We start from the raw sequence: 24711 nt of genomic DNA, 5'->3' as shown, positions 1-24711 counted from the left end.
GTGGGAGACTTCAACATTAATAGTAGACAGATCAATGAGACAGAAAATTAACAACGATATCCAGGACTTGAACTCAGATCTGGAACAAGTAAACATAATTAACATTTATAGAACTCTCCACTTTACATAAAATATACACTCTTATCAGTACCACATCATATCAACTTAGAAGTTTAAACGAAATGTTGGTTGGCTCCTTGTTTGTTACTCTCTTCCCTCATTTTCTTTCATGTCTCCATTATTAAGGACAATTATAGGCATACCCATATTTAGACTGCATTCTAGCCCGGGCAACAAAGCAATACCCCCATCCTCTCTCCCTCTTCCTCTTTCTCTTTCTTCCTCTTCTTTATTCTTTTTCTTATTATTCTTTAAAAAAAAAATCATTGAGGTGAGGATAAAAAGATTTTTTTGAAATTGTAAGTTAAAACTATCAAAGATGATAAATACATTGTGTTAATTTTGTATAGCTCCCACTCCCAACCCATTTGCACTTAAAAAAAAAAAAAAAAAAAAAGATCGAGACCATCCTGGTCAACACGGTGAAACCCCATCTCTACTAAAAAAAAAAAAAAAAAAAAAAAAAAAAAAATCAGTAAGGATATAGAAGGTATAGACAGCACAGTTAACATATCTTTTCTAACGCCATGTACATAAAATTGTACCTAATGACCACTTCATATTCACTTCAGGTATACAAAGAACATTTATTAGAATCAATATATTGCAACATGAAAAAGTCTCAATTTCAAAATATTGAAATCTTTCAGAATGTCTTCTCTGATCACAATGGAAGTAAGCTAAAGATCAATAACAAAAATAGGAAAATTCAAGTGCTCAAAATTAAACAATATACTCTAAATAATCCGTGGGATAAAGGAAAAAAAAACAGAAATAGTTTTTAAACTTAGATAATAAAAATTACATTTGAAACATCATGTGAAAAAGCTAAAATCATGCTCAGAAGGAAATATATAGCCTTAAATTCCATATTAGAAAAAAAAAAGCCTGAAAATCAATGACTTAATTGTTAATTTCAAGAAAGTAGAGAAAGAGCAGGAATCAAACTTATAAAAAGGAATGATAAAGATAAAAGCAATGAAAGAAATAAAAATCAAACATATAAAAGAAAAAGGCAATAAAGCCAAAGTCAGTTGTTTAAAAACATCAAAATCTAAAGACAGATCAAAGTAGAGAAAACAAATGTGCAACAGCAGCAATGAAAAAGGAGATATCACTATAGATCATACAAGCATCAAAAGGACAATAAAGGATACTTTAAACAACTTTATGCTGATAAATTTGTCACTTTGGATGGATGAAGTAGACAAACTCTTTGAAAACAAATTTTATACCAAGACTGACAGGAGATGAAAATATCAATAATTTAGGATGTATTTTTTTTAAATTAAGCCCATTATTTTAAAAAAGAAAAGTCTGGGCTCAGATAGTTTATCAGTGAATTCTTCCAAACACTTAAGGAAAAATTAACAGCTGTCTTGTACAATTCTTCCAGAACACAGAAACAGAAGGTGAGCTTTCCAGACTTAAAAAAAAAATTATAATAGCATAAACTTGATTTTAACACCCCGACAAGCATTGTGAGAAAGAATATTACAAGCCCATCTTTCTCATAAACATTACTTTAAAATTCTTAACAAAATATTAGGAAACTAAATCCACTGATACAATAAATGGAGTGCAATTTTAGTCCAGGTGTGCAAGTTTGGCTTACCATTCAAAAACCGTAAACATAATTTACCACATTAACAGAAAAAGAAGTAAAATCACACAATCATCTCAAATGCAGAAAAAGCATTTGATAAATGCAGCATTCATTTGTGATGAAAACATGTAATCAATTAAGAACAGAACTTCCTTTATCTCATAAAGAATATCTACAAAATATCCATTGCAAACATCATTCTCAATGGCAGGATATTAAAAACTTCCCCCCAAGACTGGGACTGGGTCAAGAATGGACACTATCATCATTTCCATCCAATATTGCGGAAGGAAGTTAAGCCAATGCAAAAGGCAAGAGAAAGAAACAAACGCCATGGAGACTGGAAAGCAAGAAATAAAATTGTCATTTCCAGACAATAAGATCATGCACATTCAAAATTTCTAGAGAATCTAAAGAAAAATTCTTAGAATTGATAAGAGAATATAGGAAGGGAGTTGGATATACAGTTGACATATAAAAATTAGTTGTATTTGTATATATTGGCAATGAACAAATAGAAAATATAACGTATTTACAGTAGCATCAAAAAACTCAAACACCTAGAAATAAATCTAATTTAAAATGTGCAAGATCTCTAACTGAAAACTAAAAAATATTATGGAAAAAAATTAAAGGGCCGGGCGTGGTGGCTCAAGCCTGTAATCCCAGCACTTTGGGAGGCCAAGGTGGGTGGATCATGAAGGTCAAGAGATCAAGACCATCCTGGTCAACATGGTGAAACCCCATCTGTACTAAAAATACAGAAAATTAGCTGGGCATGGTGGCGTGTGCCTGTAATCCCAGCTACTCAGGAGGCTGAGGCAGGAGAATTGCCTGAACCCAGGAGGTGGAGGTTGCAGTGAGCCGAGATCGCGCCATTGCACTCCAGCCTGGGTAACAAGAACGAAACTCAGTCTCAAAAAAAAGAAAAGAAAAGAAAAAAATTAAAGGAGAGCCAAATAAATGGAGGTATATGCATCATAGTGATTGGAAGACTCAATATTATAAAGATGTTAGTTCTACATTCATCCATGCAATTTTGATCCAAATCTAAGCCACAGGTTCTTTTTTCCCGGAAATTGACAAGTTTTCCTAAAATTCATATAAAATGTAAAAGCTGGGAATCACCAAGTCATTCTTGAAGAATAACTATAGAAGACTTACACTATGAGACATTGGGAACGATTATTATAAAGTTATGACAATAAAAACTGTGTGGTACTGGTGCAAGAACAGATAACTGTTCAATGAAACACAACAGGGAATCCAGAAGCATATCTGCACATATATGATGGCATGATTTATGATAAAGGTGATCCTGCAATGCAGTAGGAAAAAGGATAATCTTTTCAATAAATTGTGCTGTCAATTCAACATTCAAATGGAAGAAAGGGTATTCTAATGTTTACTTCACATTACATACGAGTCAATAGCAGATGGATTGCAGAAATAAATTGAAAGATGAAATAATAAAACTTTTAGAGTAAAACACCTTCATGACCATGGAGTCAGCAATATTTTGTTAAACAGAAAATAAGCAAAGGAAAAATCACTAATAACAAAAGGAAAAAACGTGATAAACTTAACTACATTAAAACTAAAAACTTTTGCTTCCCCCAAATTGAGTGAAATGGCAACCCACAGGATGAGATAAAAATATTAGCATATGTTAATTTATATCTAATGTACACACACATATATATGATTAAAAAACAGAAATCTAGAATGTATAATGAGCACCTACAGGTCAATAAGAAAAAGTTGTACAACTCAACAGCATAATCAATAAAAGTCTCATAAAACAAGATGTGTAAATAAACATATAGAAAATTGCTTGTTTATTAATTCTCAGGGAAATACAAATTAAAACCATAATAAAATAACACTTGCTATCCACTAAAATAGCTAAGATGGAAAAGATGGAAAAAATAAGTGCTGGCAAGAATGTGAAGGAATAATAATTCTCATATACCACTTGTGGGATAATAAATTAATATGACCACTTTGGAGAACTGGGAATCACCACTAAAGTTGAACATATGCATAACCTGTAACCCAGCAAATGGATTTCAAGGCATACACTCACTAGAAATGTATGCATATCGTTCACCAAAAGTCATGTATTAGAATGTTCATGGCAACAGTACTTATTAGTAGACAAAAATTGGAACAACCATTTGTTGGATGGATGGAACAAATGGTTGTTCCAATTTTTGGAACGATATTCCAAACGTTCCAATGTTGTTCTAACAAAATGGCCAGGAAACAACAAAATGATTTTAAAGATTGTGATGTAGCCACATAATTGGGCTACATCAATAGCAGTGAGAATGATTTACTACTACATACAAAAGTATGGCTGAATAGCACTCCAACATAAAGATGAGCAGTAGAAGCCAGACATAAGGAATATATATTCCAATTACACAAAGTATAAAAACAGGTGAGCTAATCTATGTTGTTAGATTTCAGCAGAGTCGTTACCACTGGGAGGCTAGTGACTAGAAAGAAACAGAGGGAATTTTTGGAGTGCTAGTAATGTCCCGTTTCTTGATTTGGGTGATGGTTACAAGCGTTTAGTTGCCTTTGCTCTGCTAAACCTCTTCTATGCATGGTACATGATTCTTGCCTCATGATTGTCTTTGCTGGAATTTTTTTTTCCATCAGAAGGATTGGACAGAATTAATTACTGCTTATGTAATTGTTCAGTTCACCTTCAATATACATATTTATAATGATTTTATTGAGGCTCTGCAAAATGCCTGCATCTCATGACATTCTCTGGGCACTCTGGGCTTTTTTCTCCATGTGGCTCCTCAGCTGTCTGATAATGTCTTTCTGATATGAATTCTCTGTTCTTTATCCATTTGCCTCTCTTGTGTGTGATCACCATTCTACCATATTTGTGATGGGTTGTCTTTGCATTCCATGTTATTGGGCTGATAAAGAAATAAGGAGAGATCAACTTTAATGGAAAGGGCAATTTTCTGACTTGAGCAGAATCATGAGGCCATTGTATTTCCTGTATAATAAGTCAGGCACTGTGGCTCACACCTGTAATCCCAGCAGTTTGGGAGGCTAAGGTTGGCAGATCACTTCAGGTCAGGTTGAGACCATCCTGGCAAACATGGTGAAACGCTCTCTACTAAAAATACAAAAATTAGGTGGGCATGATGGCAAGTGCCTGTAATCCCAGCTACTTGGGAGGCTGAGATAAGAAGATCACTTGAACCCAGGAGGGAGAGGTTGCAGTGAGCTAAGATTGTGCCCCTGAACTCCAGCCTGGGTGACAGAGTGAGACTCCATCTCTAAATAAATAAATAAATAAATAAACAAACAAATAACTGACTTCAATGATTAACTGCTTCATGCCTTCTGCCTGGGGATGACGGTGTCTAATCCAGCCCATCTAAATATTTGTTCTTATTGGCAAACATCTCTCTTGTGACAATGGATTTGTCATGCATAATAGCTTGATAACCACTAAACATTCAGATAAATGAATTATTCTTCTTTATTATTTCACACTCACCAAACACATTTATGATTATAAACTTGGGATTCTCAAAGCTTTCTTGCAGCCAGAGAATAAACACCAAAAGCCAATATCAAGTTCTGATCCACTTGATTCTTGCTCTAAATTGACGGGTAGGTATTTTTTCAGTTTATATTTTAAATCACTCTCCATGTATAAAACTAGCCCTGGGACACCAAAAGTATCGAGTTTCTGGACCTGCCACGCTGGGCTAAGTCAATGCTGTAAAGGTAGCCCTGTATGAAGATCCCATTGCCTATCTTTCACCCAGGTACCCCTACAAACATTAATGTTCATTGAATCAATGCATATTATGTTTCTAAAAATAGAGCCAAGGAGCCAAGGTTCTTAGAGCCTTTGAAGGAAAGGAAATTGAGAAGAGAAGAATTTAGACATCCAGTAGTTTTAATAAATATTAGTGAATGGATAATTTTTCTTTGACATAAATATGGACAATTGTCATGTTGAGCATGTTTTTCAACATCTTGCTGTTTCTATGAGGTAGGAAATGTCTGTGAGCAGACTCATCCTTCAGCGACTTGTTCAGATTTGCACCTGACCTCTTCTATACAACAGCTGTCAAGGAAACCTACATTGATTTCCTACCAAGTATTTTTATCACAGTGCAAGAGGCAGGTAGCAACATGTCAAAACTGCTCTCTGGAGAAAGTGATTATTATTATTATTTGTTTATTTTGCTTTCCCTGTAGTTCAAAACTCCTTTGGGTACTCTCCAGTGTGTACTGAGATTGCCGACCCTCACTCTCTACTAAAGGTCACTGAGGTTGCTCCCCACAACATGCCCCCTTCAAGTCCCCAGGGGTTTTGAGAAGCCTAGGCATGCAGACCAGTGGACTCTTTCCAGTCTGCAGCAGCTGAGAGAGTACCATGGAGAGTAAGGCAGAGCTGAGCCACGTGAGCACCTGTTGGACTCTGGTACACCCAGGCTTGCGGGAGCCACATAATTAGTACAAACATCATTGTATTGAGACACCTCTCCAGCTCTGTTTATTCTGCACATAAACCTAGCCATTAGGTTCAACGCACATTTGTTAAACATCTGTGCTGCATCAGACCACATCCAAGGCACAAGGGCAATAAGGCAATATTCTTTTACAGCTTTGTAGTTCCCTAAAGCACTTTCTACATGCTTCATCTCAGTCAACCTTGTGAAATTAAACAGTGCACATATTAGCGCTGCATTTCCATCTTACAAATGGGGAAGCTGAGAATCCAAAAGGTTGAGTCATTTACCTAGGGTTATACAGTTAATAGGATGTTCTGGAGCAAAATCCAGGGATTTGATTTTTATTCAATACTCTATTTGACCAATTGCCATTTGGCATTTAATTAGATGGTGTTTCAGATCCTTGGTATGTGCAGGAGAGAGACACACTGCTTTCTTTGCTTATAATTCTTTGCCGGGCGCGGTGGCTCAAGCCTGTAATCCCAGCACTTTGGGAGGCTGAGGCGGGTGGATCACGAGGTCAAGAGATCGAGACCATCCTGGACAACATGGTGAAACCCCGTCTCTACTAAAAATACAAAACATTAGCTGGGCATGGTGGCTCGTGCCTGTAGTCCCAGCTACTCAGGAGGCTGAGGCAGGAGAATTGCCTGAACCCAGGAGGCGGAGGTTGCGGTGAGCTGAGATCGCGCCATTGCACTCCAGCCTGGGTGACAAGAGCGAAACTCCCTCTCAAAAAAAAAATAAAATAAAATAAAATAAAATAAAATAATTATTTATTGTGAGTGCCACAGATAAGATGACCAATAGGGGTTCATGTTAGTAAACTGCTTAATTCTAAGAGATAATTTTCATCTCTGACCATTTAATAGTTTTCTCCAGATTTAGTTGTTATTTTATTTATTTGCATACAATATATTTGTTGAATCAGATACTTTGCCAACAAAGTAAGATCTAAAATTCGGAATTGGAATATTTAGAATTTTTGAATGCCCAAAGTACATGTTTTCTGTTGCAAATATTTTGGTTCATGGTTTTATAGCCAAATTGGAATTGAATTCTATATTGCCTTATAGCCTATAATTATTTCTAATAATACCACAAATTCCTAGAGGAGAGCAACCATATCATGGCTCTGGGAGTGTGGCCAGGACTAACGATATTTGCTGAATGGAATTTAAATTATGGCTGACCTTGCTACTCCCTAAATGGGAAGCATTAGAACTAATTGTTAAGCATCAATCTAGAGCAAGGCAGACTTCCGTGAGAAATCTGCTTCTACCACTAATCTTGGGCAGGTTATATAAACCAACTAAGCCCCATGGCCCTCATTAGAAAATGGGGATGCTAATGCCCATCTCTGAAGCCTTTTATAAGAATTAAATGAGAAGCCTGGTATATGGTGAGACTATAAAAAGTGGTAGGTCTTATTATCAAGACCACTTTCTTGGGTCTTTCAAGAGGTCCTTCTGTCTTCTCCTGCAATAATGTGATGTTTCTTTTCACTGTCATAAACTGAAAGGTCAGAGTTCCAGAGCAAATTACTCATGGAGCAGCCACCAAAGAGGGCCTTGTATTTGCTGAAAATAATTGAGTAAGTATTTGCAGTAATGCTGACTGTATAATGGAGAGAGTTGATTCTTTTCTCTCTCAATTTTATTTTGTTTAGTGTTAATGTTGGTTGGTGAAAAATGGCTGCTTCAAATTAGATATTGCTTTGAATAATTAGATTCCCTTTATAAAGCTATGATAAATTAATTACTGTTACAGGAAAACAGATTTTTTAAAGGGCATAAAGTAGGACACTGAATGCTTCGCATAGTTCTCTAAACTGGTTTTGTTAAATATTATCCGTATTTATCAGAGAGGCAAAATTCACCCCAATTTTGAGGGATGTAATAGCATTTGAGAATTCAATCAGATGATCTCTTCAGGTTAACAATGAGCAAAATAAAAACTAGAGCACCTGCCATTTATGATCAAAAATCTCAAGAGGTAACTATAATGCTAAATGCATGGTTTTGACACACCGAATTTTTTTAAAACAAATTTTCATCTGCTTATTTTATTCCGAAAGCTAAGAATGTTAAAGTATTTAAAAAGAGGTCTGTTTGTTTCTCTCATTATATAATTATGACAAAGAAAAAAGATCATCCTCTTGCAAACTTCTTAGGTTCCTCACTTCAGCGGATTTATTCTTTGAGCAGAAATTATAACTTACCAGTGAGATTGTAAATGGCATTCTCTGATTCTGTTTCTTATAACTTCCTTTTTATTTGTTTTAAGCAATAAGCACATAGTGCAGTACTTTAAGAATTAGGAAAAAAATTTTTAGTTTGTTATTTTTATTTTTGTTTCTTGATAAAAAACAAAAAGCAGTGTGGGCAGGGGACCATGCCACCTTCACAAAGGCTGGACTAAGAACGTGCCTTTGGGAAAAGGACTCAGAGCTGTTGGGAGCTGATCCCACCTAAGGTTGTTGAACCCCAAACCTGGGAATGTGGACAACTGGGCAGTAAGAAATATCTAAATGTCTATTTTATGCCTAATTTCAGTCAGGCTTGTATGGTTATTGTAGCATTTATGCATGACTGTAAATCTCAGACTACAGAATAGTGCCCGGCACACAGTGGGTGCTCAGTAAATATCCGCCCAGTAAACAATGCAGAGCTAAAGAAGGACAGCAATTATTATCCTTCAAAACAGGGGAAGTCTAAGTCACTTCCTGCCTGAGAAGGCAGAAGAGGGTTTTATTGAAAGTACAGTAGTTGATTCTGAAGTAGGAATCAAATTAAGCAGAAACACTGATGCACATGACTTTAAAAACTATTAAGTTTTCACTGTATTTTTTCTTCTCACAAAGGACTCTAGAATAATAGAATATACAGATAAGGAAAGAGAAGAAATATGTTAAAAGAAATATTGTTATGACACAGGTATATAATTTTTCAGATGATTATGCAAGCCATATAATTAACATATATATATTTCTTTCACAGAAACTGGAACCATACCATTTTGCAATTTTTTTGCTTTGTCACCAGATATCCCCCTGCCACATTATTTCATTGACAATGTACATACACCAAATGGATGCACACTGATTTATTTACCAACATCCTTGTTACACATTAAGAAAATATTCCAATGCACGTGATACCCATCACAATAGAATACTTAATAGATTATTGTGATCTCGCAACTATAAAGATTTTGCCTTATGTTACTTTTCCCGAAGTAGCAATGGGGCTGACATCATTCACTGGAGAGAGAGGAGGAGTCTGTCTGCCCAGGGCAGTGCTAACTGGCCGGTGAAGAAACAAACCCACGGTTCTTGGGACTTGGGCAATAGAGAACACGTTGTTATAAGAAAAGCAAGTTAATTTTTTGAAGCTGAAAGGAACTTTAGAAATAGTCAGTTGTTATATCCTAAATGAACTCTTGAGGTTCCTGGAGAGGTTATATATATATACATATTTTTTGGCAGAGTCTTGCGCTGTCGGCCAGGCTGGAGTGTGGTGGCCTGATCTCTCACTCACTGCAACCTCCACCTCCCAGGTTCAAGCAATTCTAGTGCCTCAGATTCCTGAGTAGCTGGCATTAAAAGCAGGTGCTACCACACCTGGCTAATTTCTGTAACTTTAGTAGAGATGGGCATTCACCAGTAGAGAGGTTGGCTAGGCTGGTCAATTCCTGACCTCAAGTGATTTGCTCGCCTCCACCTCCCAAAGTGCTTGGATTATAGGGATGAGCCCCGAATCCAGTCTAAATATTTTTTTGCTAAAGCTAAATTTTAGATTTCTTCTTAGATCTCCTCACCTTGAACTATTGGTAGGTTTCTGCAGTCACACTGAGGTTTAATACTTTTATAATTCAAGACTCTGCGTAAATGGGACTTTGGTCCCCACAACCACATTCTAAGTTCAAATGCAGCTAACTTATGCAGGGCTTTCAACAGCATGATCCTAGCTGCTTCTGCAACCCCATCCAAACCTAGAAAACAGGCTAAGTGAAAGAAGCCAGACAGAAAAAGCCACATATTGAATTATTCCATTTATATAAAATGTCCAGAATAGGCAAATCCATAGAAACAGAAAGTACATTCGTGGTTGCCAGGGGCTGAGAGAAAGGGAAATGGGAGTGACTGTTTAATGGGCATAAGGCTTCTTTTTGGGGTGATGAAAATACAAACGGTCCCCGACTTATGATGGTTCTGTTTGGCTTAGGATGTTTCAACTTTACAATGATACAAAAGTGATATACATTCAGTAGAAACCATACTTTGAGTACCCATACAGTCATTCTGTTTTTCACTTTCAGTATAGCATTCAGTAAATTCCATGAGCAATTCAGCACTTTAAAGATGATTTTGCTCAACTGTAGGCTAATGTAAGTGTTTCGAGCACACTTAAGGTAGGCTAGGCTAAACTGTGATGTTTGGTAAATTAGATGAAACAAATGCATTTTTGACTTATTTATTGTTTTTTTGGGAGATGTAATCCCATTGTAAATTGAGGAGCATCTGTGTCCTATAATTAGATAGTGGTGATGGTTGCACAGTATTGTAAATATGTTAAGCAATCACTGAATTGCACACTTTAAAATGGTAAATTTTATGTTATGTGTATTTTATCTCAAGTGAATTAAAAAACAGAAAACTGTCCTGCCTATGTCAATGAAGATAAGAGACAGAACAATCAGATGGGTTAGTGGAGACTGCTTAAAGAGTTGCCCCATTGTGAACTCTTCCTGGGAAGAACATGCAGTACCTCCCGCAGAGTACCCACATTCTATCTCCCCATTTCCAGCCAAGTAAAGAGAGCGTCCAGAGAAACAAGCCACAAGCTGACAAATGCCTCCTGAAGTTCAGAAAGCACAGATGCTGGACTATGAGTTCTGAGTTTCCCCTGAAAATGTGTCTCCATATAATGAAACATAGGATTGGGTGAGAGATCTGGTTCTATAAGAAATCTTGGGCAATTTACAAAAGCCAACTGGAGCAGACCAAGAGAAGAACAGGATGCTGTAGGAGCTGAGTGCACTTTCATAGTTGGTAGGCAAAAGTATGTGTTTCTTGTGGGCCCAAGCTAAGTCACACCGTAAAAATCCTATTAAGAGTGCTGCCCGCCAGAGTGAGGAGATTCCACAGGAAGCTCCTGCATGCAGCAATCAGGGACCGCACTGAACTCCATCTCCAAAGAACACCCAGCGTGCCTCACGCCAAAAAGAGAGGGAACAAGATATCTGCCAGTGTATAAATTCCACCTGATTACAGGAGGCATGCTAGCATCAAAGGAAATAAAGAATGAAAGCCCTTCTTCAGACATAAAATGCTATTGACGCGTTAATTATTGTAAAAATGACAGAATCATCAAACATGTGCTGTTAACATTTTCTTGTCTCCTATCTCTAATTCTTTAAGTCTTTGATTACAACCTGATATAATTCTGTAAATCACAAGGCTAGAGAGAACTCCTGCAATTTCACCAACTCAAATCACTGTCTCCAGGCAGAAGGTATTTCCAAACCCAGCTAGACACTCACATGACCACACACCTTTCTTAGCATACTAGTTTCAGAATTATGTCCAGTGTCAAGCCACATTCTACAATCCCTTGGAGTCATTACTGAATGGTCAAAAATGCCAATGTATTATGTCATGTGGAAGAGGCCAGAGGAGTATCTATCGCATCCTATTTTAAACTCCTGAGAAGGCAACTCAACCATCTGTCTTGGCAACCCATTCTAGGTTGGAAACACCCTGGCAGAAATGTCTCTCTTCTGTTTAATCTAAATCCTACAAATAGAACCTTGAGATAATTGCATCCCATTTCATTTTCAAATAATTTGGAACACAGTTGTTTACCATTTGAGTTATAGGATTATATAATGTCACAGGGCTGTGGTGAGCAATAAATGACATAGCTCAGTGTCTGGCACAGTGTAATGGCTGTGAAAATACATAATAATGGCTCAGTACATATTTATTATTACCATGATTAAATGTGTAAGGACTCCGTAACAACTCAAAATAATTTAAGCTAATAAAGGGGGGTGAGATAGAAAATATAATTAAAAAGGAAGTAAAAATATCCAGTGGCCTTCAGGTACTACCAGATCCAGGATTCAAATAATGTTGGCAGGGCTCTTATTTCCCTTTCTTCCCCTTGGTTTTTAAGACAAGCTTTTAAAGTATAAGATAAGGACAGCAACCAGCAGATTCAGGTGGGATAAAACATATCTTAACCACTTTGAATAGGTTCTCTATTCATCAGTTTATGTATCAAAAATTTATTGAATGTTAACGTTAAGCAGAGTTCTATGAGCTGAGAATACAGCAATGTCCAAGACAGATAAAACTGCTGCCCTCTTGGAATTTACCTCCTAGTGGAAAGAGGGAATCTGTTAGAAGAAAGGAAAGGAATGCTAGAAAGATAAAAATGTTATCCTCCACAAAGTAAGGTCATATCTTATACCTTAAGATCAACTCTTACCTTTCTTTCCTCCCAGCTAGTAAACTCAATCCTTTTACAACCTTCTTCCCCTTTACCAACATGTGAAACTCCCCAGATCAGGTCTTCAAATGGATAAAGAGCCTTGTCTACTACGGATTTTGAGTGCATTTAGTTTACTTATGCTATGTAATCTGTGCATAGTGTTTCTACAATATGCCTGTAGCTATAATAAAACCTTCCTGTTTCCATTTTTTAAAATCACTTATTCTTTTTAGACTATTTTTGCACTAAATACAGGTCTTTCTTCTGCCTTCACGGTTTCCTTTAAATAGGATGTTAACTAGTAAAATCCTACAAAAACCTGGTCATTTATTGGTGATTTAAAAAGCATACCTCTGGGCAATTTTAATTCTATTCCTCTGTTAACCATTCTAAATCTATAAAATTGAAGGCCAGGAGACCAAGTTTTTTGATAACCCCCGCCCAGGAAGTGTGGCCTAATACTGGAAAATCTCAACCTCTGCCTCTCCCCTGGAAGTGCACAGTGAGGAATGCTTGCATGAAGCATTTAGGCTGCATGCTTATGATAAAGTTCAACTTCTCATGAAATAAACTGATCTGAATCACCCTGTCCTCATCTGAAAATGTCTAGATTTATTGATCTGAATCAACCTGTCCTCATCTGAAAACTGTCTAGATTTATCAGCGCTATCCTGGCTTTATTCCACAAACAATTCTATTTAAATTAGGCGTTGGTCTAACAGATCTGACAGACCACAGCAATCATTCATGGACTATGTTGAAAACGACTTTCACTAAATTCAAGACTGCTCATCACTAAATTCAAGATTGCTCAAGTGAAAAGGTGCGGGGGGGAGGGGGAGGAAGAGTTGGTTGTCCTCATCATTTTTATTTTTAAGTAATATTACAAGTTATCTGTTGTGCCCCAACTGTTTTCTAAATTTGGTTGCTTTTCATTCTACTGTGATTGGTATCTTTTGTCAGAGCAGTAATTTATTTCTTTTAATCCGGATATAACGGCCAAATGGGCCATTTGGCTCCATCCAATCCCATCGTTAAAACTTATCTTGGAATTAAACAAAAATGGATTTTTAATCGTGGAGCTCATCAGCCTCATAGCCTCCACCTCATTACTGAATCGCCCTTTCCGATGTGCACCTTCCGCGCCCGCTGAACCACAGTGCGCTGGTCAGCGGCGGCATCTCTGCAAGGGATGCAGAGCCTCCGCGCACAGGCCCCTTAAGTTCCCGTCCCGCGCGCGCCGAGAGCACGCTTGCAAAAGACCGGGAGGTGGCGGGGACAGAGAGAGAGAAGAGTCAGAGAGAGAACGAAAGAAAAAGGAGAGAAGAGGGAACAGAGAAAAAGAAACAAAGGTCTGCTTTGGGTTATTATTATTATTTAGGTTAATACCCTTATCTTTCTTTGCACTCCAGCCGGAAGGTCGACTCCAAGCCTCCTTGCCTGCCCTCGGGCTTCTTGAATTGGACACCGTCCCTGTTGCCGCCTCCGGAGTTAGGAAAGGGACAGAACTTTCTGAGGGAGGTGAGGGGTGTCCCCGCGGCGTTTTGCCGGTTACTTCCTCCCGGCAGAGATCTCTGTTGGGAGGAAACATTCCCGACTTCCCTCCCCGGGACCTCCTCCCCAAATGCTAGCGGGGACGTCAGGCTGCTTCTGGGTTTATTTTATAAACCCTGCCAGTCAACTGCACTTGGCGCCGGCAAAACCTCCATGGCCCTCGCCCCAAAGCAAAGCTCTAATAGGTCCGAGGACTCCATGGTCTGGGTGGCGACGTGGGTCTCCAAGGGCGAGACCCCCTCCCTCGGTGGCTGGGCGTGTCCCCTTTAGCCTTCCTGGACCCCATTCCCTCCCGGCTTGGAGCCGGACGAACGGACGTCATTGGTAGGCGAGCCGTTGGGGGCGTCTTGACCCCAGGACGAGAGTCTGGGCCTCGGGTGTGGAGCCCTGCCTCCTCCCCGCTCCGCTCGGCCGTTCCACAGGTCTGGGTGGGAGCGGGGGGCGGAAGGCGGGAGGAGGCGGCGAGGCCGCGGGGAAGGATGAGGGGGCGCCGGCCGCCTCTCGGATTGGCTGCGCCGCGGCCCCTCCGCACCGCGCGCCCCCTCCGCACCGCGCTCACCCCACCACGCGCCCAGCCGGCTCCCTCCCGCAGGCTTCGAGCTGCTGCCCGCGAAAGGCAGGACGCGCAGGGTTGGGAGCGGCCCCCAGCCCCGCTCCCGGCCCCGGGCGCGCGGGAACCCCGGGTCCTGCAGCCTCCCGAGCGCGGAGAGGCGGGGCCGCCCGCTCCCGCCCTGCTGCCCGCGCCCCGTCCCGTCCCGCGGCCCCAGCTCCGGGAGCCGGGCGCCCTGCGCGCGGGCACTCGGCTGCCAGAGCGCCGAGGCGGTACCTTCAGCCTGCGATGAGAGGAACCCGGGAGAGTCCCCGGGAGCCCACGGAGAGCTTGGCTGCTGCGCCCAGGGTTACCGCTGCCGCCGCGGCTGCTTGAAACTCCTCAAAGTTGAGAGCCGGCGAGAGGCTGCCGCCCGCCGGGAGCCTGAGGGAAAGGAAGTCGGAAGGTGCAGCAGCGACAGACACTGACGCGCAGACCTTCGGAGGGCAGCGCGTCGGCAGCCTCGCCGGGGCCAGCCAGGCTCCCCAGCTCTGTGAGTTATTTTCTGGATGGGTGCTTGAAGTCTTTCCGTTTAATTGTTTGTAGGCTACGTTTGCGTATAGTTGTGTCTGTTGAAGGGAGTTTATTAAAAAAAAAAAAAAAAAACCAAACCACAGGCTGCACCTTAGGAAAAAAAATGAGTTTCTAATGGTGGGTGAGACAGTGGGTTGTATGGAGAGAATGTGACTGTAAATGTCTTTTAGCAGGACTAACCCAGGAAAGAATACATTTAACAGTAAAGAGGAAACACAGAGCTCCCCAGTGTGAAATAAAATCCATTTCAAAAGTTATTGGAAAGAAAGTATGCCTCTTATGGGCTAACTAGTGGTAGTCAGCTTCTGCTTTTTACCCCCTCCTAAATATTAATTGTTTGCCAGGTTCACTGGTGGGAGGCTGAGCCGGTGGAAAAGACACCGGGAAGAGACTCAGAGGCGACCATAATGTCGTTACGTGTACACACTCTGCCCACCCTGCTTGGAGCCGTGAGACCGGGCTGCAGGGAGCTGCTCTGTTTGCTGGTGATCACAGTGACTGTGGGTCCTGGCACCTCTGGGGTGTGCCCCACCGCTTGCATCTGTGCCACTGACATCGTCAGCTGCACCAACAAAAACCTGTCCAAGGTGCCTGGGAACCTTTTCAGACTGATTAAGAGACTGGACCTGAGTTATAACAGAATTGGGCTTCTGGATTCTGAGTGGATTCCAGTATCATTTGCAAAGCTGAACACCCTAATTATTCGTCATAACAACATCACCAGCATTTCTACGGGCAGTTTTTCCACAACTCCAAATTTGAAGTGTCTTGACTTATCGTCCAATAAGCTGAAGACGGTGAAAAATGCTGTATTCCAAGAATTGAAGGTTCTGGAAGTGCTTCTGCTTTACAACAATCACATTTCCTATCTTGATCCTTCAGCCTTTGGAGGCCTCTCCCAGTTGCAGAAACTCTACTTAAGTGGAAATTTTCTCACACAGTTTCCGATGGATTTGTATGTTGGAAGGTTCAAGCTGGCGGAACTTATGTTTTTAGATGTTTCTTATAACCGAATTCCATCCATGCCAATGCACCATATAAATTTAGTGCCAGGAAAACAGCTGAGAGGCATCTACCTTCATGGAAACCCATTTGTCTGTGATTGTTCCCTATACTCCTTGCTGGTGTTTTGGTATCGTAGGCACTTTAGCTCAGTGATGGATTTTAAGAATGATTACACCTGTCGCCTGTGGTCTGACTCCAGACACTCGCGTCAGGTACTTCTGCTCCAGGATAGCTTTATGAATTGCTCTGACAGCATCATCAATGGTTCCTTTCGTGCGCTTGGCTTTATTCATGAAGCTCAGGTGGGGGAAAGACTGCTTGTCCACTGTGACAGCAAGACAGGTAATGCAAATACCGATTTCATTTGGGTGGGTCCAGATAACAGACTGCTAGAGCCGGATAAAGAGATGGAAAACTTTCACGTGTTTCACAATGGAAGTCTGGTTATAGAAAGCCCTCGTTTTGAGGATGCTGGAGTGTATTCTTGTATCGCAATGAATAGGCAACGCCTGTTAAATGAAACTGTGGACGTCACAATAAATGTGAGCAATTTCACTGTAAGCAGATCTCATGCTCATGAGACATTTAACACAGCTTTTACCACTCTTGCTGCTTGCGTGGCCAGTATAGTTTTGGTACTTTTGTACCTCTATCTGACTCCGTGTCCCTGCAAGTGTAAAACCAAGAGACAGAAAAATATGCTACACCAAAGCAATGCCCATTCATCAATTCTCAGTCCTGGCCCCGCTAGTGATGCCTCCGCGGATGAACGGAAGGCAGGTGCAGGTAAAAGAGTGGTGTTTTTGGAACCCCTGAAGGATACTGCAGCAGGGCAGAACGGGAAAGTCAGGCTCTTTCCCAGCGAGGCAGTGATAGCTGAGGGCATCCTGAAGTCCACGAGGGGGAAATCTGACTCAGATTCAGTCAATTCAGTGTTTTCTGACACACCTTTTGTGGCATCTACTTAATTTGTGCCTATATTTGTATGATGTCATAATTTAATCTCTTCATATTTAACTTTGTGTGTGCTCTGCAAAATAAACAGCAGGACAGAAATTGTGTTGTTTTGTTTTTTGAAATACAATCAAATGGTCTCTTCACATGATTGGTAGGAGATGAGGTAAAGCACTTTAGTTCCTCAATGTGCCAGAGAAAGATGGGGTTGTTTTCCAAAGATTAAGTTCTAGATGACAATATCTTAGTCTTTGGCACTATTGATAATTTCAGAGCAGGCCCAGAGGTGATATGACTCCCCTTGTCCCTTTATTTAGGGTATTGAAAGAAAAAATAAATTTTATGTATTCGTGTCCTTTAAAAATAGACTGTGCTAACTTATTAGGACCAAAGTTGAGTTATTTTAAAGAAAGCACTAGTGTTCAATTTTATTTTTAAAAGTTGTAGAAAGAAGAATCAAGCATCAATTAATTATAAAGCCTAAAGCAAAGTTAGATTTGGGGATTATTCAGCCAAAAATTACCACTTCAGACCAGAATGAATAGACGACACTGATAAAATGCACTGGATAATGCCACATCCTATACAGTGTTATATAAATAGTGCAAGGAAAGTACAACTGTTTGCCTGTCTTCTTTTCATTCTGTACATTTTTTCCATTCTGTATCTTTGTACAAAAGAGTTCATTGAAAATTTAAAGTCATCATGATTTGTTGCCATAAATATGTAAGTGTCAATACCAAAATGTCTGAGTAACTTCTTAAATCTCTGTTCCAGCAAACTAATATATTGGTTCATGTGCTTGTGTATATGTAAATCTTAAATTATGTGAACTATTAAATAGATCCTATCTTACTGTGCTTTGGACATCTGAATTAATGTAAATACATCTAATCTGTGACTTGATGTTTTATTTGGCTACTTAAAAACATAAATCTAAATGTTTTATGTTCTCAGATTATGCTATTTTGTATAAAGCACCACTGATAGCAAATCTCTCCCTAAAATTCTTATAGTAAAGTTTATTTTTTTTAAGTGGGAGAGGAAGGCTTTAATGTGTTCTAGATCAATTTGTACCTTCTATATGACGTTTTATTCTGATATCATTATGCCCTTTAACCAGATTCAGAAAACACTTAAACTCTTATTTTGCAACAAGTGAGAGCCCAGGAGACCTCCTTATTATCCTGTCTCTGCTATGAGGCAATCAAGTACCCTCTCTGAACCTAGGTTCCCTCAGCTGTAAAACAAAGGTTTCAGACCAGATGGTGTTTAAGGTTTCTCCCCATACTGGAATGAATGATTTCTTGGTGGTCTTAGCATCATCACAGACCTATACTGGCTTTCTGAGACACTACCACATACTGAAGGAATGCAGGAATGGGATTAAGATAGACTAGCATGGCAGTGTACAGCTCGAAGGAACGTTCCACATCATCACTCCAGCTCCTTCTCTTTTCTCAGGGACACATGAGGCCCAGAGAGAATATGGCATGTCTAAGGTCAGACAGTGGCAAGCATAGAGGAGAGCTGGAGTTTAGCATTCTCCCTGGTGAAGATCAGAGGTCCAAAGAAACAACTCCTTTTCAAGGGATGGGCATAGAAAAGGAACCAAGGATTCAGATAAAAAGTGATCAAAACATGGCAAAGGAGAATCAAGGATTCTCCTTTGGGAAAAATATTGCAGAGAAGTAGATAAAGATGGAACATCGACCACTTACTTTGGCAGTAGTGGTTTTCTGTGAATGAATCAGTAATCAAAATAGTAATAACAATAATAATGGATGCATGGTGCCATGTGGGACTTTCAGTGGCAGACTGGATAGCAGGAAGTTAAGGAACAAGTAGCCAGTAAGTGTGCTTTTAGGGAACAGGATGTAGACCTGCTGCTCAGTAGCATTGAAAATGCCTTATTGGATGGTGTTAAAAATTACTAACACCTCTTAAACATGGACCTCACCCTTTAGACAATATCCTTCAGAGCCAGAGATGGTAAAAGCAGGCATTTTATTCTGCTTACTGCCATTAAAATAATTAGGAAGAATCCTGTGACTTGCAGGGCCTTAGAAATCATCACCTCTTCTTCCTTTATAGAAACGCAGACTCAGGAAATGTTGTGTTTGTTTAGGATCATACTGCTAGTCTGGACCCAAGGAAAACCACTTGATCCATGAAAGCTCTCCAGCAAAGGAAGGGCTGCCACAAGGGGCTGTGAATACTCTAGGAGTGTGATAGAGCTGGGACTATCCTCTCACAGGGAAGTTGGAAAGAGGATCCCTGAATTAAATCTTTTTCGGAAGGGATCCCTAAGGGTCTTCGATTCCTCAAATCCTTGATCCTATGAAAATAAGTGTTATATTTGGCAGGGAAATATGGACAGTATTAAGGGTAGTGAGTGGCTCTCTGGCAAAATGATAGGATGAGCTGAGACAGAAACTAAGATACTTATAACCAAAACCAACCAACCAACCAAACAGAAAATTCCAAATACTGAAAAGCAAAGCTGTGTTTTGAACAAAAGTAGGAAGGCATGTTGATTAAAAAAAAAGAGTATGAAACTGAATGTTGTGATGTAGAATTTTATTTTAACTTCTTGGATGTATCAATTTTTTGATAGGAGCCTGATCACATATATTTTAAATATAGGAACAAAAGTAATTTATCCTTCTAAAATGTATCTCACTGAGACCTTTTATATAATTTTCTTTCCAAGTAATAATCTGGATTTATGTAACTGGCTTATTTTTTAAGCCACTTAGTATTTTTTATTTTATAGTTGTGAGACATGGAAACTCACTGGATAAATCAATCAAAGATCATAGAAGTGAAATTTTCCAAGGTTTAGAGTATTTTTGCATTATAACAAAGATACTGGGTCCACTATTCTCTGTGTACATATGATAATGTATTCTATAGTTGTGAGTTAAAATTTTAAACACACTTTCAAGATCTAGAATCTGAAAGAAGGACCTAAAAGATTTTCTTATTTAAAATCAATTTCTGCATTACTCTTCACTGTTCAGTCTAGACACATTAAACTATATTCATTTTTTAGCTTTAATTGCTTGAACCATTTGCAGGGGAAATGTTTTTTATATTTAAACATTTTTCTAATGCTAATCAGAAGGGACATAAGTGAAACTTAGGGGGTGGAAACATAAGAGAAATGGGAAGACACACTACCAGTTGAAATTCCAAAGATACTTGATTTGGGATCATCCTGCGAAGCACTATTAAGACAGGAATACAGTCTAAGCATCCTACAGCATCATTGCTTTTCTTTTTTCTTTTTTTTTTGAGATGAAGTCTCACTGTGTCACCCAGGTTGGAGTGCAGTGGCATGATCTTGGCTCCGCCTCCCAGGTTCAGGCAATTCTCCTGCCTCAGCCTCCTGAGTAGCTGGGATTACAGGCGTGTGCCACCATGCCCAGCTAATTTTTGTATTTTTAGTAGATACGAGGTTTCACCATGTTGGTCAGGCTGGTATCGAACTCCTTACCTCGTAATCCATCCACCTCGGCCTCCCAAAGTGTTGGGATTACAGGCGTGAGCCACCGCACCCGACCCCACTGCTTTTCTTTTGTCATAACTGTTGCTAGCTTGGTGTCACCTTCCAGTGTCATCTGGTTTACCAGATGATCTAGCAGTAGGTTAAAAACTAGGCTTCTCAATAGACTTCCAGGGGAAAGTTAAACAAGCAAGGGTTTCCAGCAGCTACCCCCTGAACACTCCTCAAGCAAAGATTCCGATTCAAGAAGTTTGGGATAGGAGCTGCCCAACTACTTTTTAAAAACTTTACTGTGACATTCTGATTCTACCTATTTTGGTGAAACAGATCCTGAAACGAGACCATAGCAAATTGTGTATTTGAGGCTATGTCCAAATACATTCCTCTTACTTGCTAATACATTTATTAATAAAAATTAAAATCTTAGCCCTCTAAAAATACTCTCATATATTAGAAAAACAGAAGAGTTTGATTGACGGACACTAAATGAAACATGGAGTAAATTGGCTGTAATTTATGACTTATATTTTCTAAATTGGGGAACATGGAATAATTACTCTGAGATGACTATATCCCTGATTCTTTCATTTGTTAAAACTATTTTTAGTTTGAAGCAGCTATAACAGATTGGGTTCCTAACAATGAGCTTTAGAACTTTCAAATTTGATTAGATTATAGTAAAGTGAGGACATATTCCAAGGATGTTTGAGTGCAGATTTCATCTACATGGAAGCAAACTCTTCGCTTTTCCAATATATTAGAATAATAGTTTTTAAAGAAAGCACAGATTCTTTTCATGGTTCTCTCATTCCTCCCTCAAAAGCCAGACCCCCAATTCATGATTTAATTTATTATAATATGAAAGTTAGTGTGGAAAGATGATGATTAATTTTCCCTTGCAAGTATTATTGGGTGGTAATATATAAAAAGTAGAACTAAAAACCATTATAAAAACCTCTTGAATAATTGAGAGAACTGCTTAAGCAGCCATTGTTGCTTGTGGATAGATGCCAGGGAAGGAAGCTCTTTTACAGTAAGGACCAGAGCATGGAAAAATAGACACTTTGTTCATTTTTAAATGTGCATATGGCATTTATAGTGGTTTTAACTTATCAAGCACCTACTAAACACCAGGCTCGCTGCGTGAGATCATTTTTATTTACTATCATTCTTTGTTGTAGCAGCCTTAAAAGATGGGAAATACTACTCTGTTACATATAGTAAAAAGCAACTCAAAAAGGATAAACCATTTTCCCAGGTGACCGAGTTAACAAGTGTTTTTATCGTGATAATCATTTAAAAAATATCTCTCCACAGTACTCACATAGACGTTTAACTAATAGAATAACTTTATAAAGCATGAGTGGAAGTAAACTCTCTATAAATGTAAGAATTGAATGAACTAATGCTCACAGCACGTCTGGGGAGAAGAGAAACGGAAGGTCAGGAGATTATAAATCATAATAAAGGTGAACATGTTTTTTTTTCCTATAAAATACAATGTGTTACTAGTAGCAAAAGTTGAAATCTACCTTAGAAGAGATGAACTTGATAGACTAGTCCTTCTCCAGTCTATTGGCTCTTTTTAGTCCAGTTGCACTTCACACATGAAATTGCCTAATACGCAAAATAAATGTCTGCTTTATCATTATAAACTATATATCAAAATATTTAAATGAATAAGTGACTAATTTCAATATTTTAAAATTAGAACATGACCCGAATTTATGGGTAAACGTTCTGTTTGAGGGAATATCAGATAATTTGTTTTAAATTTCTTGGAAAGTAGCAGAGACAAGTCAGACTGCATGGGAGATTTTTCCAACTAATTTAAAAAATAGATTTCTTAAGACAAAAATTATTTCACAAGGTAGCTTCACTAGCTTACTTGATTAAACTTCCCTATAAGGTTAGCAGAGTGTCAAATATATTTTTAAAAAATTTTTGTAGTGTCCACAGGATCTTAGGGTCATGAAGTCAAAAATCTAGGATCGAGGGTGATGACTTTGGTGATGAATGGCCAGTAGTAATCCAGAGAAGATTATTAGGCATTGCTAGATACTGTGGAAGCCATAAATGATGTATAATAACCACTCTATCCTCTTAAAGGAGATTACAGTACAACTGAGAGTGTAAACAAATAAACCTATTCAAAAGGAATGAAGAGTTAATCTATTTGTAACTATAATGGCCAATAGGAGGTGAGAAAGGAATATACTCAAATATCTTGTTTTAACCAACTGGGCTAATGTGATACAGGTTTAAATGCTACATAACCGTCCCACAAATGCCACGAATATTACCGTAGCTAGATCTTGACCTGCAGTTAGCTGATGTTTTAGGGTTATACATTACCATTCTTGATCAGATCCAGAGGAGACAGGGACCTTAAAATTTTGCACTGGCTCTCTCTCTACACGCATAGCCCTCACTTCCATACGGTTAGGCTGAAATCTTCTACTAAATGTGTCCTAGCCATGGCATGCAGAAAGCAAATAAAAACAATAATAACATTTCTTATATGTAAGCTCCATGCTAATGGCTTTATGTATTTTATCTCACATCTGTGAGGAGGATATTATTTTTAAGTCCACTTTACAAATGGAGACACTGAGGCTTAGGAATATGATGCGATTTGCCTAAAGAGCATGTAGTAAAGGAGTCAGGATTTAAACCCAGTTGTCTGGATTCAGAACCCAGTGTTTTTTTTTTTTTGTTTGTTTTGTTTTTTTGTTGTTGTTTTTTTTTTTTTTGAGACTGGAGTGCAATGGCGCGATCTCGGCTCACCGCAACCTCCACCTCCTGGGTTCAGGCAATTCTCCTGCCTCAGCCTCCTGAGTAGCTGGGATTACAGGCACGCGCCACCACACCCAGCTAGTTTTTTGTATTTTTAGTAGAGATGGGGTTTCACCATGTTGACCAGGATGGTCTCGATCTCTCGACCTCGTGATCCACCCGCCTCGGCCTCCCAACGTGCTGGGATTACAGGCTTGAGCCACCGCGCCCGGCCCACAACCCAGTCTTTTAATGTCTCTTTTCTAATAAACTGTAATACTTCTCAGCTCCAGAAGAGGGCCTTGCTCATCGTGCCCCCTTAGCCCTCCTGACTCCCTTTGTCTGGCTTGAGGCAACCTTTCCTTCAGCGGGCTGGCTCTGTTTCCAGGATTCTTTTCTGCCTTTCCATGCTGCAGTTACCTTTATCCTAGCAACTCACTGCTTTGGTCCTCAAGAAATGCTGGCTTATATTCTTCTGCCTCCCTTTATATTCCCTCTTTTCCTGACTCAGATCCTCAACTTCTACAGGATGTGTCTTTGATCTCTTTATCTAGTACCTAGCACATGGGATGTGTTTGCATGCCTTAGCTTTTTAATTCTATTCATTCATTCATTCATGCATGCATGCATGCATGCATTCCATAAATAGTATTGAATACCTAATGTATACCAGTCTCTGTGCTTGACCCAGAGATCAATGATGATCAAACTGCTCCCAGGTTTCAAAGGGAGGCAGAAATAAAGTTTTCTCACAAGGCCAGTGCCCTGATATAGAAATGCCCAAAGACAGGGAGGTCAGGGAAAGATTCCTGGAAGAAATAATGACCCAGTGACAGCTTCAAGGAAGACTATGTTTAGAGAATCTGCACAGCTGAAAATGCAGGAGATGGAAGGCAAGACATGAATTCCCAGGTCCACGGGAATTCAACGGAAGTGGCTGTCAGGAGACCAGAGTGCTGGTGTCCCAGGAACTGTCTTATAATGAGGCCCTTCGATAGTTTGATTACTAGACCCTTTGGATGGGGTTCAGAGTGAAGTTTCCTTATTTCACATTCCTTTCTCTACAC

At 39.4% G+C, this 24711-nt stretch overlaps 3 protein-coding genes across 3 annotated transcripts in view; 2 read left to right on the top strand and 1 right to left on the bottom strand.

Moving 5' to 3' along the window:
- PCED1B (PC-esterase domain containing 1B) overlaps window positions 1–15189 on the bottom strand; it is a 171651-nt gene extending 156462 nt beyond the window's left edge. The window contains 1 exon segment of the mRNA XM_074403184.1: window positions 15106–15189. The gene's annotated coding sequence lies outside the window, so the exon portion shown is untranslated.
- Window positions 14759–15121, top strand: LOC141585182 (uncharacterized). Its single transcript, XM_074403185.1, has one exon. It carries the CDS (start codon window positions 14759–14761, stop codon window positions 15119–15121), a length of 363 nt encoding a protein of 120 aa, XP_074259286.1.
- An 83-nt stretch (window positions 15190–15272) lies between the features above and the next one.
- Window positions 15273–23662, top strand: AMIGO2 (adhesion molecule with Ig like domain 2). The gene is made up of 2 exons (XM_003941462.4): window positions 15273–15361; window positions 15747–23662. The coding sequence occupies exon 2, from the start codon at window positions 15810–15812 to the stop codon at window positions 17373–17375; it is 1566 nt and encodes a 521-aa protein (XP_003941511.1). The 5' UTR covers window positions 15273–15361; window positions 15747–15809; the 3' UTR covers window positions 17376–23662.
- Window positions 23663–24711: the final 1049 nt, after the last annotated feature.

Source organism: Saimiri boliviensis, chromosome 7 (genome assembly GCF_048565385.1).
Source record: "Saimiri boliviensis isolate mSaiBol1 chromosome 7, mSaiBol1.pri, whole genome shotgun sequence".
Taxonomy (NCBI): domain Eukaryota; kingdom Metazoa; phylum Chordata; class Mammalia; order Primates; family Cebidae; genus Saimiri; species Saimiri boliviensis.
The sequence above is the reverse complement of the archived record's forward strand: the minus strand, read 5'-3'. Positions and strand labels throughout refer to the sequence as shown.